The sequence below is a fragment of the Fukomys damarensis genome, unplaced genomic scaffold (assembly GCF_012274545.1).
Source record: "Fukomys damarensis isolate Sample0158 unplaced genomic scaffold, DMR_v1.0_HiC HiC_scaffold_23, whole genome shotgun sequence".
Lineage (NCBI taxonomy): Eukaryota > Metazoa > Chordata > Mammalia > Rodentia > Bathyergidae > Fukomys > Fukomys damarensis.
In genome coordinates, this window is record NW_022900935.1 from 48,005,455 (window position 1) to 48,020,939 (window position 15,485).

At 35.0% G+C, this 15,485-nt stretch overlaps 1 protein-coding gene across 4 annotated transcripts in view; it reads right to left on the bottom strand.

Moving 5' to 3' along the window:
- Window positions 1-15,485, bottom strand: part of Kansl1 (KAT8 regulatory NSL complex subunit 1) — a 176,232-nt gene that overhangs the window by 58,065 nt on the left and 102,682 nt on the right. For all 4 annotated transcript variants that reach the window (XM_010637479.3, XM_010637478.3, XM_010637477.3 and 1 more), the window contains one exon: window positions 5,232-5,373. In XM_010637479.3, coding sequence (XP_010635781.1) covers window positions 5,232-5,373 — 142 coding nt within the window. The remainder of the gene's footprint in view (window positions 1-5,231; window positions 5,374-15,485) is intronic.

The following is a 15,485-nucleotide window of genomic DNA, read 5'->3' on the forward strand; positions in this document are numbered from 1 at the left end:
CTCTAATCAGAAGTTTCAAAGCTTTTATATTTCCCAGCCTCTCAACTTTTTTACCCTTAGCAACTGTTGCCTAATTTCACACATCAGTCAGAAGAAGGGATAAAAAGTGATACTATACCAGGCATGGTGCTCGACATTTAAGGGAAAGAGATCTCCTTTAGCATCAGAAGCAGCTTGCTCTCTATGCTGGGCCCCCAGTTATATCCACCAGGTATGACATTTCATTATTATATATGTTCCAAAGTAATGATAAAGAGAACACAAAAAGCACAGTGTACTAGAAAGTTAATGCTTTGGAGTCAGATAAGTTTAATTTAGCTGCCTCTGACAAGCCTCTTAACTGTAATATTAACTCCAAACATTAAATGTGTGGATGAACTTTTATTTACATATTTAAGGTATATAAACTGTTTTCCTTTCTCTAAGGAACAAGAGCATTTTCTTTAAAAAGAAAAAGCTTGTCAAATAAAATTAACAACAATACCATAGTTTGAAGAGGAGTACAAAAGCGTTCATAGAAATTTTATTCTTTCTCTATAAAGCAACAGGAATTATTATTCCCCAAAAGGTCTGTAAGTACAGTGTAGCCTAGGAAGGTGAACATTTAGTTACTAATTTATTTACTTATTTGTTTGTTTGTTTAGGTGGTGGTGGCAGTATTACTGGGGCTTTCCCATTGGGATACATCCCCTGCCCTATTTTGAAAAAGGGTGTCACTAAGTTCCTAAATTGCCTAGACTGAACTCAAAATTTGCAATCTTGCTTCCACCTGAGACTGTGCTGGGATTACAGGTGCCACCACACCTAGGTTTTCATTTTGGTTTTTTTTGCCACAGAGCCTCGCTATATATTTCAGTTGTGCGCTGAACTCCCAATCCTCCTGCCTTAGCCTCCTGAGTACAGGGAACAGGTGTGAGCTACCATGCTCAGGGAATACCTAATTTCTAACAAAAGAGAAACTGGTGTCTGTATCCCTAGTTAACTACCAGAAGCCCTCATATACTTCTTTTTGGAAATACACCATTTTAGGAACATTAATGGTAACAGACAACAAACAAGCCTTCAAAAGAAAAAAATCTCTATCCTTCCAATCTCGTACTCAAGGGCAAATTTTTAACTCAAGAGCCAATCATCAAACCTAGATTCACCTCAAGAAAGGACTTCAACAACCCAAGAAACCACCAACTTTAACAACAGTTCTGAAGCCAGATACTCAAATTTCAGCTCTGCACTCAGATGTATGAGCCCACATAGATTATTTGAATTCTCTGACCCTCCATTTATTTATCTTTAAAATCGTACATAACAAGCTATGATTACATGCACAGTGAGATCCTGCTTCCAAAAAAAGAGAAAAAAGAAAACGTTCACAAGTTTCTATTACTATAGTACGTATAAAAACCAAACACATGTTAATACTGGCAGAAATTCCACAGGGTGTTAGAAGTCAAAGACTTTCCCCCTCAGAATTTGAATCCACCTGAAGTTTGAGATGTGATACGGAAGGTTTTCTGCAGACCTAACAAAAGTTAAAGTGAGCCCTTTAGTGTAGGCTCAATGTGTAATGTGAGTAGTGTATTTTTGTTTTGTTCTGTTTTTTGAGACAGGGTCTTGCTCTGTAATTCCAGCTGGACTTAAACTCACCATGTAACTCACAGCAAGCCTCCTGCCTCAGCTGTAGTGCTGGGATTGCAGGTGAGTGCCACCACACCCAACAACTAGTGTATTTTTAAGAGAGAAATTTGGACACAGATAAGCAGATAAAATACAGCCACGTTAAAATAGAGGAAACAAATGGAGTGATTCTTGTACAGGCCAAGTATTGCCAGCAATCACCAGAAGTTAGGAAAAGGCCAGCAAAGATTCCTCCTAAAATCTTGAGGAGCATGGCCCTGCCAATATCATGATTTTATACTTCTGCTCTCCAGAATTGCAAGAGAATAAATTTGTTATTTTAAGCCATCTATAGTTTGTAGTAGTTTCTTAAAGCAGCCTAGAAAACTAGTGTATTTGTTGAAACAGACATAGTATAAAAACAGTTTAATAGTTGTAAGTTTTCTTGACACATAGGTTACTGGGACAAATAATTCTAATTTTATTTTTCTTGCCAGAACTTTAAGACACTCTATAGTCAGATTGCAGAAAAAGAAAATGTATTATAAAACATTATCTAGTATGTCATATTTTATAGACCAAAAAACTAAGACTCAGAAATGTGAAGTGATGCTGTTTCTCAGAGTCACATAGCTACCTCCTATCAGAGTCAGGACTAACAACAAAAATTACCAAGTTCAAGTTTGGTGTTTCTTCAATACATTTATGCCTTGAATGATAAAACTTGCTGGGTTATCAATGTATGCCCCAAACTCCAGAATAATTATTTTCCAGATATTGAGATTTATCTAAGTCCCCCTCTTTCCCTTTCCTGTAGTGAAACAGCATCATAGTATAGGCTGGTCTTGAACTTATATAACCTAGGATGGCCTCAAACTCATAGCAATACTCCTGCCTCAGCCTCCCAAGTTCTAGGATTACAAGTGTAAACCACAATGCCTAGCTTGAAAATGTTTTTAAAGCCTCCCCAAATGCCTCTGTCAGTACTGTTAAATGATAAAGGCATGGTGCATATGCCTGTAATCCCAGCACTTAGGAGGACTGACGCTGAGGCAGGATGACTGCCACGAGTTCAAGGCCAGCCAGGGCCTGTCTCAACCCAAATAAAATAAAATAAAATAACATCACATCTATTAAATAGAAAAGAAAAAAGCATGAACCAAAGTGAGGTATGACTATCTTGTCATACACAGCTACTGAAACTGTAAACTGACACACAATGTCAAAATAAAGGTATTCATGCCTTTGACTCAGATAAAAGGTATTTCACATGCCTTGCTTTATAATTTAAGTAAAAAACAATTTAAATAGTCAACAAAGAAAAGTAATTGAATGCAGCCAATAAAAAGAACTTCCCACATACAACAGGGAAATATTACACATATAACATGATTAATTTAAGCAAATATATATATTGGGGGAAACAGTGGAAGAAAATATACCAAAATATTTGTACAGGGTTAGTTCTGAATTTGCTGTGGGGAAAGGGCAGCACCTAGATATGTCTAGATCCATTTGTCTTTTGTATTTCTGTGTAATTTCCAAGGTTCCGAAACCTTAGAACAAATTATTTTACTAATTCTAAGTAATATTTTTCAACATGTAAACATCTTTTAAGTCAAGATGAATCTCAAAATTTGTGTTAAGATCTAATTTAATTAAAACTTAGGTCTCTGTGATGCATAGAATAATGATATATTTTTTAAATCAACGTCTTACAGTCTGTGAATTAAGGTAGTTTTCTAATGAACAAGTAATATAACATATATACATATATAAACCTATATGCATATACACACATTTATCAATGCATGTAATACAGATGAAGCAACAAATAATGCTACAGTGTACTAATCTCAGTCGTTACTAAGAGATTCTAGTTCTCAAATATAGAAATGCCCAGGAAACGACAGGCTATAAAAGCCTAGAAACAGAGAAGAGGTGTTCCTGACACAGAAATTCTATTTTTCTCATCAAGATAGGGATATCCAGTCACCAGCTATTTTCAGTCACCATTACAGAGAACATTGTACAAATCTCCCTTAAATTTTTCCTAAAGATGAGCGAAGGAAAACAAATAATTCTCCACCAATAAAATACTTTCGTTTTGCTCTAGTTTTTAAAGAAGTCAGTCAAATTTAATTTGTTTTCTACCATGAAGGAATGAATTACTAAAAAGGAGCCCTCTGAACCATAGTCTTCAACTGTAATAAACTCTGATGAACTTCTGGAGATTTATATACATCAATTGGGGGGAAAAAAAATCTAGAATTGTCCAGTGGAATTTTCAGAATAAAAGTTTGTATGAGTAGTCTCAGTAAAATTTCTGATTTTACTTTAAAACCATGATCATTTTGTTCATCTCATCAGCAGTTCACCTTTAATGTAACCTGGACATATTAGTTAATCTAATACATACTCTTCTCAGTACAGCAATTTTCTTAAGGCTGTTATAGATATTAGGGATGAAAATGTATTATGACACTTATTTTTAGGAGAACAGACTGTGTCTAGATCCAGATTTCAAGTCATGGAGCTTAACCCCACACCAAGATAAAACAACAAAGATATTCTGAGAGAATACAGGTTCTATAAAGATAGGATTTCGTCACCACGGTGACCCTCCTATAACAAACAGTGCATGTAATGTGTAGTGAGCACTATATATTTGTTGAACTGATTTATTTTCTTTGCAAATTTCTCAAGTCAGTTCAAACTGAGCACAGGAAAGCCCAATCCCTTGTTTTTTTTTTTGAGACAGGACTTTGCTTTGAAATTCAGGCTATGTTGACCTCACTAAATAGCCCAAACTGGCCTCAAACTCATGATCCTCCTGTCTCAGCCTTCTGAGTGCTGGAATTTTAAGTGTGCACCACCATACCCAGCTCTAACTTGATTTTTCAAGAAGAAAAAACTACGTAGTATCAGTGTAAAAAGTTAAAAGCTATAGGGTAACTATTGGTCCTCTGCAGAAAGGATAAACACCTGAAAATAAAATTCCTAATCAACAGTGCCTATATTTGCCTCAACAGCCAGGCATGGTGGCAAACACCTATAATTCCACCACTTGGGAGACTGAGGCAGGAGCATCGCTGTGAATTCAAGGCCAGCCTAGGCTAGATAGTGAGTTCAAAGCCAACCAGAACTCCATGAGACCCTGTACCCCCAAAACCAAAAATAATAAATTTGCCTAAACAATCTTTAAAACAAAGCAACACTATTATTTTCTCAAGAAAACAAAAGAAGCTTAACAGTAGAACAGGAAAAGTACTAAATCAAAAAAGCAAGAATGTTAAAATCCTCCGTAGACATCGTTTTTCCATAAATATAATTAATGTGACAGGTATTATATAGTCATTGGCTTATATTATAGTCTTTTTTTCCTTGTGTTTCCTATTAGCCCAGATATTTACAATGTTTCCTTCTAAACACTTTCAATTAAACATTACAAACAGTGTTTTCTAATGTTTAAACAACATCAGGCTCTCACAGCACTGGATCCGATTATTAAACCATTTATCTTGATGTATATAAGAGCTACTAAAAGGGTGGAAGGGAATAAAGGGATAATGGTAATTTGTAGATAGGATGAAAAATATCAAACACTTATCCCTTACCTTATTTGCACGTATCTGTTTGTAAATATCTGTTTGCTGACGAATTCGATATTCCAAGTCAGAAACATGAGCCTGAAGCCAGTTCCAACGGCTGACAATAGCTGCTCGGTCTGCAGCCCATCTCCATTCTGACCTGCGTTTCCTAAAAGGAAATAAACTCAGTGAAACTCAAGAGCAGCAGTAACATATACCAAGTGGGGTGAGGGGCTGGTTGGTGGTTTTTTAACTTCTACAGGACCTTATGTAGAGTAAATCTAATGTCAGGAAAAAGTCAAGATGGATATTCAGACACAGAGACACATACCCCACTGAACATAAGTGTGACAAAACCCTTCAAATACTTTCCAAATTAAGAGGAACTACTTTTTGTTACCATAGTCCTAGAGAATAACATTCCTCTGAAACTTTCTTAATTTCTCAGGAGATATAAGTATTTTCTATGTTTTTTAAAAAAGAACGTATAAAGCATGATCTATACAGATATTCTAAGGATTGTTAGGTATATTATGAAAGACCAACATCCAAAAACTGTCAAGAGAGTAGAAAAATATTCCTTTTTCTACAAAAGCACTGTTCATAATAACCAAAGCTAATATAAAAATATCTTTGTAGATATAATAAAATCTGAAAGGAATTAAATCAACACAAATGGTGAAACAAATTTTGTATATGGCCAATTCTCACATATATTAAATTCAAAGAAATCCCAATGAATTCTCTACAGGTATTTTTTTGGAATTATATTTCTTTATTTTTAAGTTTGTCTTTATATGCAGCTTTTTTTTTTTAAATATACTGGGGATCAAACTGAGGATCTTGTGCTTGCCAGTGCAGGCAGCAGAATCACTGAGCTAAAACCCTGGACCTTTAGGCAGTTTTTAATGGAAATTGAGAAATAAATCTAGAAGTTCACACAGAAAAAAAGACCAATAGCAAAGACATTCTGAAAAGCATATTGCAAATATGAATTGCCAGATACCAAGATTTATTGTAAATCTGTTAACTAAGGAAATATAAGATGGACAAAAGACCACTGGTACAGAATACACAGCTTCAAAGCTCAGACAGAATTATTCAAATTAAGAGTATCAAAATGGCCAGTACTTCACGTCAGTAAAATTAGTTCCCTCCTTCATGATAAAATTTTATGATTTGGAGTTTTCAAAGTGCTACGTCTGTACAGCCAACATAACATAACAGTATCTTTACATGGAGCACAAGGGATAAATTCTTAAATAAGGCACAATCAGCATTTAATTTATCCACATACAATAAAAGATCTAATGAACAAAGTTAAAAGGCAAGGCACTGGCTGAGAGATAAAAATTAAATATCAGAAATACACAACAGAATATCAAGATACAGTGACAGGAGACAAACTCATATAACTAGTAATTATACAAATATATGCTAAATCTTATTAGAATTTAGTAAAAATATTAATGTTAGGTTAAAACGTTAAGATACTGTTTTAAACCTGGACCAAAAAACATCACAAGTCTGATAAAACCAGGGTCTGGTAAGAAAACAGCAATGTGTACACTGGTGGCAACAGTTTAAAAACTGGCACCATCACTTTTGATGAGTAATTTGGAAATGTGCAGCTAGTTGGAAATTATGCATACCCAACCATTATGAAATTCAACTTCTGAGAATGTAACACCTTTGTATCTGTATGAGCAAACAGGTTCACTGCAGAATTTGTAAAGATTAACGACATCTAATTCCTATAAAGTGGGTAAGTAAATAAATATACTGCTTTAAAATTTTTTCTTACAGTAAGGAAAACAAAAGTAGAATTCTATACCATCAACATGACTAAACCTCAGAAGACAATATTCAATTTTTTAAAAAATCACAGAAGAAAAGTATCATTAAAGGTACAAATAGTACACAAATTTAACTTAATACATTTAGCAATTTAATGAGAAAACCTAGCCGGGCGTAGTGGTGCACACCTGTAATCCCAGCACTCAGGAGGCTGAGGCAGGAGGACCACAGTGAGTTTGAGGCCAGCCTGGGCTACATAGTGAGATCCAGGTCAGTCTCAACTACATAGTGAGACCCTGTCTCAACGACCCCCCACAAAAGAAAAGAAAAAGAATACCTATATAAATATGGCACTCTCAACAATGGAATGTGAATATGAAAAAAAAACAAGAATCATTACAATGTAACTAAGCAATAAATGTATGAAAATGTACATAGAACAGATAAATTCATAATCAAGGGCGTCAATATCTAAGGGAAATGGAAAAGTTGGAATGTTTTGACTTCCTTCTAAAAACCTGATAAAAATCTGGTAATATTTAACATTCTTTAAATATTAAAGGTGTTACTTGGTTCCTGCTAAAATATGCATACATTTTGTAGTCAAAATATTTCATTTTACCACAATATGATTTGTTCAGAAAGAAAGTCATATTGCCCCTAGCCCACTTCCAATTATGATATACATGTAACTAAAAATTTTAAGGGATTATGTATAAATCTTTAACACTGCCTACCAAACAAGGCAAAATACATTTAACATAAGTAACAGAAAAGAACAAATCTGACCACAGTACGGTTAGAGATGATTTAATACTTAATTATACCATAATAATTAAGACCAAAACTACCACAGTATTTTAATTTTTGTAGTATCCAAACATTAGCCATTCAAATCAACTACTGTGAGTGTTCACTTCAGCAGCACATATACAAATCAACAACTGTGATAAAGTATTACCCAATTATCATTTTTTTAACCAAGGTATCTTTCCTCCCCTAATACTGATGAAATCAGTACATGATAAAAAGATACATTTTAAATAATCATATGCTTCGGTGTTGGCTGCAGGTCTAGTCTAACCCAAATTTAAGAAAACCATTCTTCTAGAGACCAACAATAACCTAGGGATCATTCCTGAACTATAAACATGTCCCCACCCCCTTCTAAAACAGACAAAGCTAGTTAACCTCCATATCCTGTCTAACTTTCACTTTTCACGTCTTTCCTATTTTGTATCTCTTGGTTTTACAGGTTCCTTTCATTTCTAAAGCCCACCAGACCTCATGTATCACTGCTGGGCTATTCTTCCCAGCACTGGTCAACTATACTTTTCCTAAATGAACTTTCAGTGAATAAACTCAAACTTCTATCACTCCTATGTTTAAGGATCAAGCAAGCTTCTCTTCTTTTACAAATCCAAAGTCTTCAAGGATACAATAATTCAAAGTGGAGCCAAATATTGTAAAATATAACAACTGAAGCCAAAAGGTGATAACAAAAATACAATATCGATTTAATTGCAGTTTACTCCCACGTTTGTTTAAACAAACTATCAGTAAATAGCCAAAATAAAATCTCACTTATGAAAACCAAAGCAAGAAAAAGATAATTCCTTGGCAAAGGAATTTTATGCTACTTCCCATTACTCAGTCACCGTATGTAGACAAAGAATTCTGGCAAATCTCCCTCTGCTTTCCCACAGTGATCCTGAATTTGGCTTCTAAACAGCCTCCCCACAGCCTTCCAGGACAAGTATTACCATAAGCTGGCAAGAAAGATGAAACCTAGTTGTTTAAACTCTGAGCCTAGACATTTTTAACCAAAACAAAATTTTGTATCTTTTTCTTGTTTACCTGGGAAGGGGGATATAATTGAAAGTCATAACATCTGAAAATACAAAAAGAAATTAAACATTTTAGTTCACAAGAATTTTGATATATACCCTTTTCTGTGACATTCTTATAATTCTGAAAGTTTTCTTTTAAACAAAATAAAAACTGAGCTGCTTGGTAATATGTTTTAGAGATTGGCCAGTGCACTCATTACAGAAAGGCAACAGTAAAAAAATACTACTTACTAGTATACGTTTTACTTTATGAACACATCCGGTTACATGAAGGTTTGGAACTAAAGAAATTTCTCCAGTAGAAAACGGTCATACTGTGGTTATTCTATAATGTTGTTTAAACTCTTGACTGTTTGTAACGAAAAATGGAAAACCCAACCCAAAGTGTCCATTAAGTATTTTATGTGCAACACAGCGGCAATATGCACAGAAAGCAGAGCTGTAAGCAAAAGTAAGCAGTGTACAGTTAATAAGTTTAAAAGTGTTAACAGTGTGTGCTTAACAAGTGGGGAGCTGATATTATTATATCCTAGCGACAGAGCAGAACACCAAACATTATTACAAGAATAAGAGCTCCCCCCACCTTACATTTCTTTCCTTAACGAAAACAAGCCATAATAAAGTCCATCAAAAGTAAAAGAAGATTTCTCCCCTAATATTTGAAATGTAAATACAGTACCAGTATCTGCTTTTGTGATACTACATAAATAACAGCTTAATGCTGATAGCTACGTGTCAATGTTGGTTTCTATAAGAATTATTTGCTGCATAAGAATTTCTTCCTTCCTCCCTCCCTTTCTGTTTTTCAACTATGTGAACTTCAACAGTTCCCTTTACAGGACTACTAGAAAGTCACCATATTATTTGGGACTCAAGACACTCTTTGATCCAAGAATACAGAGTACTTACTGTATTTACTTGAGCAAAAGCCATTTCCCCATATAATGGAAGGTACTTATTCCTTACAAATTTATTTTTTGTTTTTTGTTTTGCTTTGTTTTTTTGGTTGAGACAGGGTCTCACTATGTAGTTGAGACTGACCTGGAACTCACTATGTAGCCCAGGCTGGTCTCGAACTCCCAGCGATCCTCCTGCCTCAGCCTCCCAAGTGCTGGGATTACAGGTGTGCGCTACCACAACACCTGGCTCATTCCTTACAAATTTAATGTTCAGCTTACACACTGACAAATGTGGCAAACAACAAAAAGAATTAATTTTTGGTTTTAACTTTTTAAATATTATTTTTACTTCTTTAAAATCACCTCAAATGATACTGTTGATGGAAATAGTTCATTAGAGGACCACAGACAGGTCAACATGGGGACTTTAATGTAAGGAAATTTAATGTCTCTTAAAGGTGGGGGCCCAGGCTGCTCTTATTTTAGAAGAATTTATACATTAAATCTTCAAAGGTGTTAATGATAAGATCTTTTCAATTTTACGTGAGAAAATATTTTGAAATTACTTAATTCAGATGACTTAATTTTGCTAAAAGTAGTAAATGCAATTTCTACTGAGTGAAAAGAGGTTGCACTATCAGTTCAAATGTATCAATTCTATGCTTTAAAAAAAATTCTTTGTATTTTATAAGCCCCACCCTCAATTTCTACAGCACTGCTACAGATAGCAATGGTCGATGCAGTAGTTCCTCTTTCTTAAGAGATAAACTATAGCAAAAGCTACCAATTTATCTAAAGTAACACTGAAGCCAAGTATAGAGGCACCTGCCTACAACCTGATTACCCTGAGAGGCTGAGGCAAGAACTCAAATTTGACCCCCACCCAGGCAATTTAGCAAGATCCTGTCTCAAAATAAAGAAGCCTGGGCCTAAGGACTATAGTTCAGTGTGAAGGCCTTGGGTTCAAACCCCATCACCACAAAAAATAAAATTAACACCAAAAGCTAGATATTAGGCCAGAGGGCAAACACTTGACTGAGTGCTTCCTCCTCTAATTAAGTCTCCTATGGATTTCCAGGTGGAAAATTTGTATGTAAATCTAATAGAACAGATATGGCAGACAGTACTACTCTTCCATATACTAGAGGTTGTAAGTCTTATTAAAGCAACAACAAATATGCCATAAAGATCTGAATGGTAGTAATTCCATTTTTTATTCTGACTGCAATAGAGAACTACCTCTAGTTCTTTTAAGGGAGTGAAGATTCTATAAACAAATGAAAAGTAAAATGTTCACTGCAAATTGTACAATTAAACAGCGCTATGCTCACTGAACTTGTAAATTATTTCACAGTGTCTTATATATGTATTGGTCCCGACTGTGCAAACCTGAGACACCTAAATTCTGAAAACTTCAGGTTGTTTAGATGACTTATAAAACCAAATGCACAAAGTAACACTGTGATTTCCCTAAAACTTCCAGAGCACACAGTTGTCAGATTCCTTGTATCCAGAGTGAAAGCCACCAGGAGACATAAATAGCAAATCTTGAAATTACTTGGGTACATTTGGGAGAGGTGGGGAGCATGTATAGGAAAAGGGCAGGATCATTCCAAATTCTTGCTTTTATTTATTTTTATCATCCTAGACATAACCATTGACCTTCAGAAATAATCAGCAGTATCTGTCATACAAGGTTATAGCAATCACAAAAAGATGGGATCTTGAGTGCAACGTATATATTAGATAATATTAAAAATTTAATAAATGAAACTTTGGGTTTCAACTTCATACCATTAAAGGAACAGGAAAGAAGAGATATGACAATAAAAATAAATCTCTTAAGAGACAAATTCAAGAAATTATAAACAGGTTATATTTTGAAAATTTCTTGAGCCTTGGGCATTAGTCATCTAGAAAGTCTATCCTGAGTGATAAAATCAAAATAATCCACTAGAATACACATCATAGTAGCAGCCACAGCTTCAACAACATTAATTTACAGAGATCGAATAAGGTGCAAATGAGAGAAAAAGAACCACTTCGTCTAACATTAAATAAGCTTCACATTGTAAAATAAGTGGATGGGGGATATACAGTACATTCTCTTAGCTCATTCTCATCTGCCACACCAACTAGGTTACGTTAGCTTTCCAGAGAGCTTTGTGGTAACAAAAACTAAGTGTATCAAAGCTGCTTCTAAACTGCAAGTTCATCTTGATTCTTGAGATTGAACCCTTCATCTTTTTGTCTTCTTGTTCAAACTAGATTACCTCTGATACTTAAATGAGATTTGTATATTTTGGTAGATGATTTCTGGGACAAATGTAACACCCACTGTCAACTCTGCTGCTCCTCTCCATGTCTATTTAAGAAACATTTAAGCAATTGTTTTTCGGTAATTGGGTGCTAGGGACACACTACCTAAGAATTGTGGCCCATTAATTTCAGGTTTTAGTGGGAAAAGACAGAGGTTAATAAACAGATGATCATATAAACTATGAGAAAAAAGTCATAACTATGACATCATATTTAGACTGAGGATCTAGAATAGATTCTCTGTTACCTAAACATTTCAAATGATTTCCAAAGCAAAATGAACTTCAACAGGCAAACTGGTAGCAGTTGGGAATGGAGCTACAAAACAAGTTGAGGGATAGGAGAGCATTGTGGTATGTCTATAGCAAAGGTGGCTAAAGCTCAGACAATGAGCAAAGGGGAAAATGCTCTCATGCTGACACCTGATAATGGATAAGGAGGGCCAGATCATAAAAGGCCTTGTCATCTATGTTAAATTTTACAGAACAATGCTAAGTAATCCTGATCTTTCCCTGTGCTCTTGCATTTTTATCTGACCCTTTTCAAAGGAAACATTTCAAATACAAATCACAGGATAATGAGCTCCTTCTACCTAACTCCTTTAACTTCAACTATCAACTTTTGGCCAATCCTATCTCATATACTATCACATCTAACCTTCACCATATGGATAATTTTGAAGTTAATTCCCAGTATCACATCATTATCTCTAAATATTTCAGTATGTATCTCCAAAACATAAGGTCTTTTAAAATGTATACATGTGTATTTTCTAAATTTAGAAAACTGGCTATAGTTTCTCAATGTCAAATATGCAGTTATTGGTCAAGTTTTCAGACTGTCATAGCTGTTTCGTTCAAAGCAGAGTCAAATAAAATCCACAGTTCAATTAGCACATCTCAAGTTTGTAACAAATTCTGCTTTTTCTTTCTCGAACTTTTTTAGAAGAAAAAGGCACACATGTTCTTCAGATTTACACTGTAGATTTTATGACTTACACCCTTCTCACAAAACCTCACTTTTGAACTTTATAAAGTGACCACTTCTGAACCTGAAAAATCATAAAATAGCTCAATAATACCATTCACTTAAAGACTGTAATTTATATATAAGACAAACATTATTTGATCCAGGCTGATAATTTAGTTTTCTGTAGGTCACCTGTTAAATTATTTTAACTTTTATACACCCACTTTTACATATTTAAGGCTATTTAAATACTTCTAATTTGGGGGGGTGGTTGAGACAGGGTCTCACTATGTAGTTGAGACTGACCTGGAACTCATTATGTAGCCCAGGCTGGTCTCAAACTCACAGTAACCCTCCTGCCTCAGGCTCTTCAACGCTGGGATTATAGGTGGGCATCACCACACTCAACTTAAATAATTCTAATTTTTAAGGAGCATCTTCTATCCTTAAAGCTCATCTCTCTCTGAAAGTCTTTCCTGGAGAAACTCACAATCCATTTCAATGGCACCTTGCTTGGTTCACCAACTTTTTTGGTTATACACAATTGGGTTTGCAAGCAGAAGCATTTAGCAAAATTTTATTTTTGTCTGCAAACTGTGTTGGGTAACAAACGCCACTGCAGCCATCTTTCCCAATGTCGTAGAACAAATTAAGTTTGTGAACCAAGTTACCACTGTACTTGTATTCTTAGAACTTAGTTTGATCTTCAAATTTTGTTATTTATAAAATGTTCTATATGTCCACATTATGCCATATAAAGGATAAGCATACCTTGTTGTGGGCACTATCATGTATTTTACATCCAAGGAATCCCCAGGAAATATAATTTGAGACAGGTTTATCTAACAGCTTACCTTGCTAAAAACAAAGTAAAATTAAAAGCCTAAGTGAAGCCCGAAGGACCCAGAATGGCTTAGAACACACTGAAGAGTTCTAAGAGAAAAATAAAGAAGAATGAAATGGCTATAGGACTGGAAGTAAAATTTGAACATGTGGAAAAGACTGGCCTAGGTACTGTGTTTTTTTTTTTAGAGAATAGGTCTTTGTTATGCTTCAACAATAAAGCAAAAGGACAAGTTAATAATGAAGCACTCTAGGTTATTCAAATTATTGTTATTCCAGAATGAATCAGTTTTCTGTTTACTTTCCTACCTAGAGTTCATCTCTTTAAAGTATCATTTCCGAACCTTTCAAAGGTAAAACTGAGGTTAAAATATGCACATTCTATATGTAATTATTCCTTCTTCAAAACTTCTAAACTAGCTCAATAACTCCATTCACTCAAAAACCGTAACTTAAAGTTTAAGCCTAGCCATTATTTTATCCAGATCATTTCATTTAGCCAAGAGCCAAAGGTCACAACCAAAATTCTGAAAGTACAATACCTATTATAAGGATCAAATAACTCAGACGCTTCTTAAACGCATTATCAACTAAAATTGAGAAGAAAAATCCAATCTTTATTCTCTGCCATTCCCCAATGCCTTACAGCAGGTCTCCTTAAAGACACACTAAAGAGCAGTACTTAAAGTACAGTGTGTTGGTAGAGTTCAAAAGTGCTTCCCTTTGGAGCCTGGCATGGTGGTGCACACCCGTAATCCCAGCATTTGGGATTACGAGGCAGGAGGATCACTGGGAGTTCGAGACCAGCCTGGGCTACATAGTGAGTTCCAGGTCAGCCTCAACTACATAGTGAGACCCTGTCTAAAAAAAAAAAAAAAAAAAAAAAAAAGTGCTTCCCTTTCCTTGCCTCCTGCAATATTCTATAAGAAGAACTTGCTTCCAGCTATCTCTAGACCAGAGAACTCTTCATAGTAAGACCCAAAGACTAATTGTATATAACAGAATTCATGAAGAAAAACATGTTTATCCTTACTTCAAAATAAAATACAGCTTGTTTGAAGAGTATGGTATCCTTGAAAACTAAGTTGCAAATCCTAGCCTCAGCATTTAACTAGCTACTAAAAGAACCAAAGTTCCTATCAATGCTCAACACATCCAATAACAATGCTATAATTTCAGTGAGGGTAAGAACTAATTCAGAAGGGGCCAGGGATTTAGCTAAGTGGTGCCGCCCTCACAAGGGTGAGGTTCGGAGTTTGACCCCTGGTACCACAAAAAAAAAAAAAAAAACTTAATTCAGAGAGTTAGGTAAGTCATACAAACTATAAATAAGATTCCCTTAGTGCTTATGCCAAAAGGAATGCGAAACTATTATTTTCAGAACTACTACTCAAGAGACACTGGAATTTAGGAACAAAGAATGGGTGCACACAAATACACTGAAAGTTACTTGGTTGGTTAATTTTCCAGTTTTTAAAAATAAATCAGAAGAGGGTCGGAGATTTAGCTCAGTGGTTCTGCTGCCTGCCTTGCAAGTGCAAAGACCCAAGTTCGATCCCCGGTACCCAAAAAACAAAACAAAATCAAAAAAAAAAAAAAAAAAA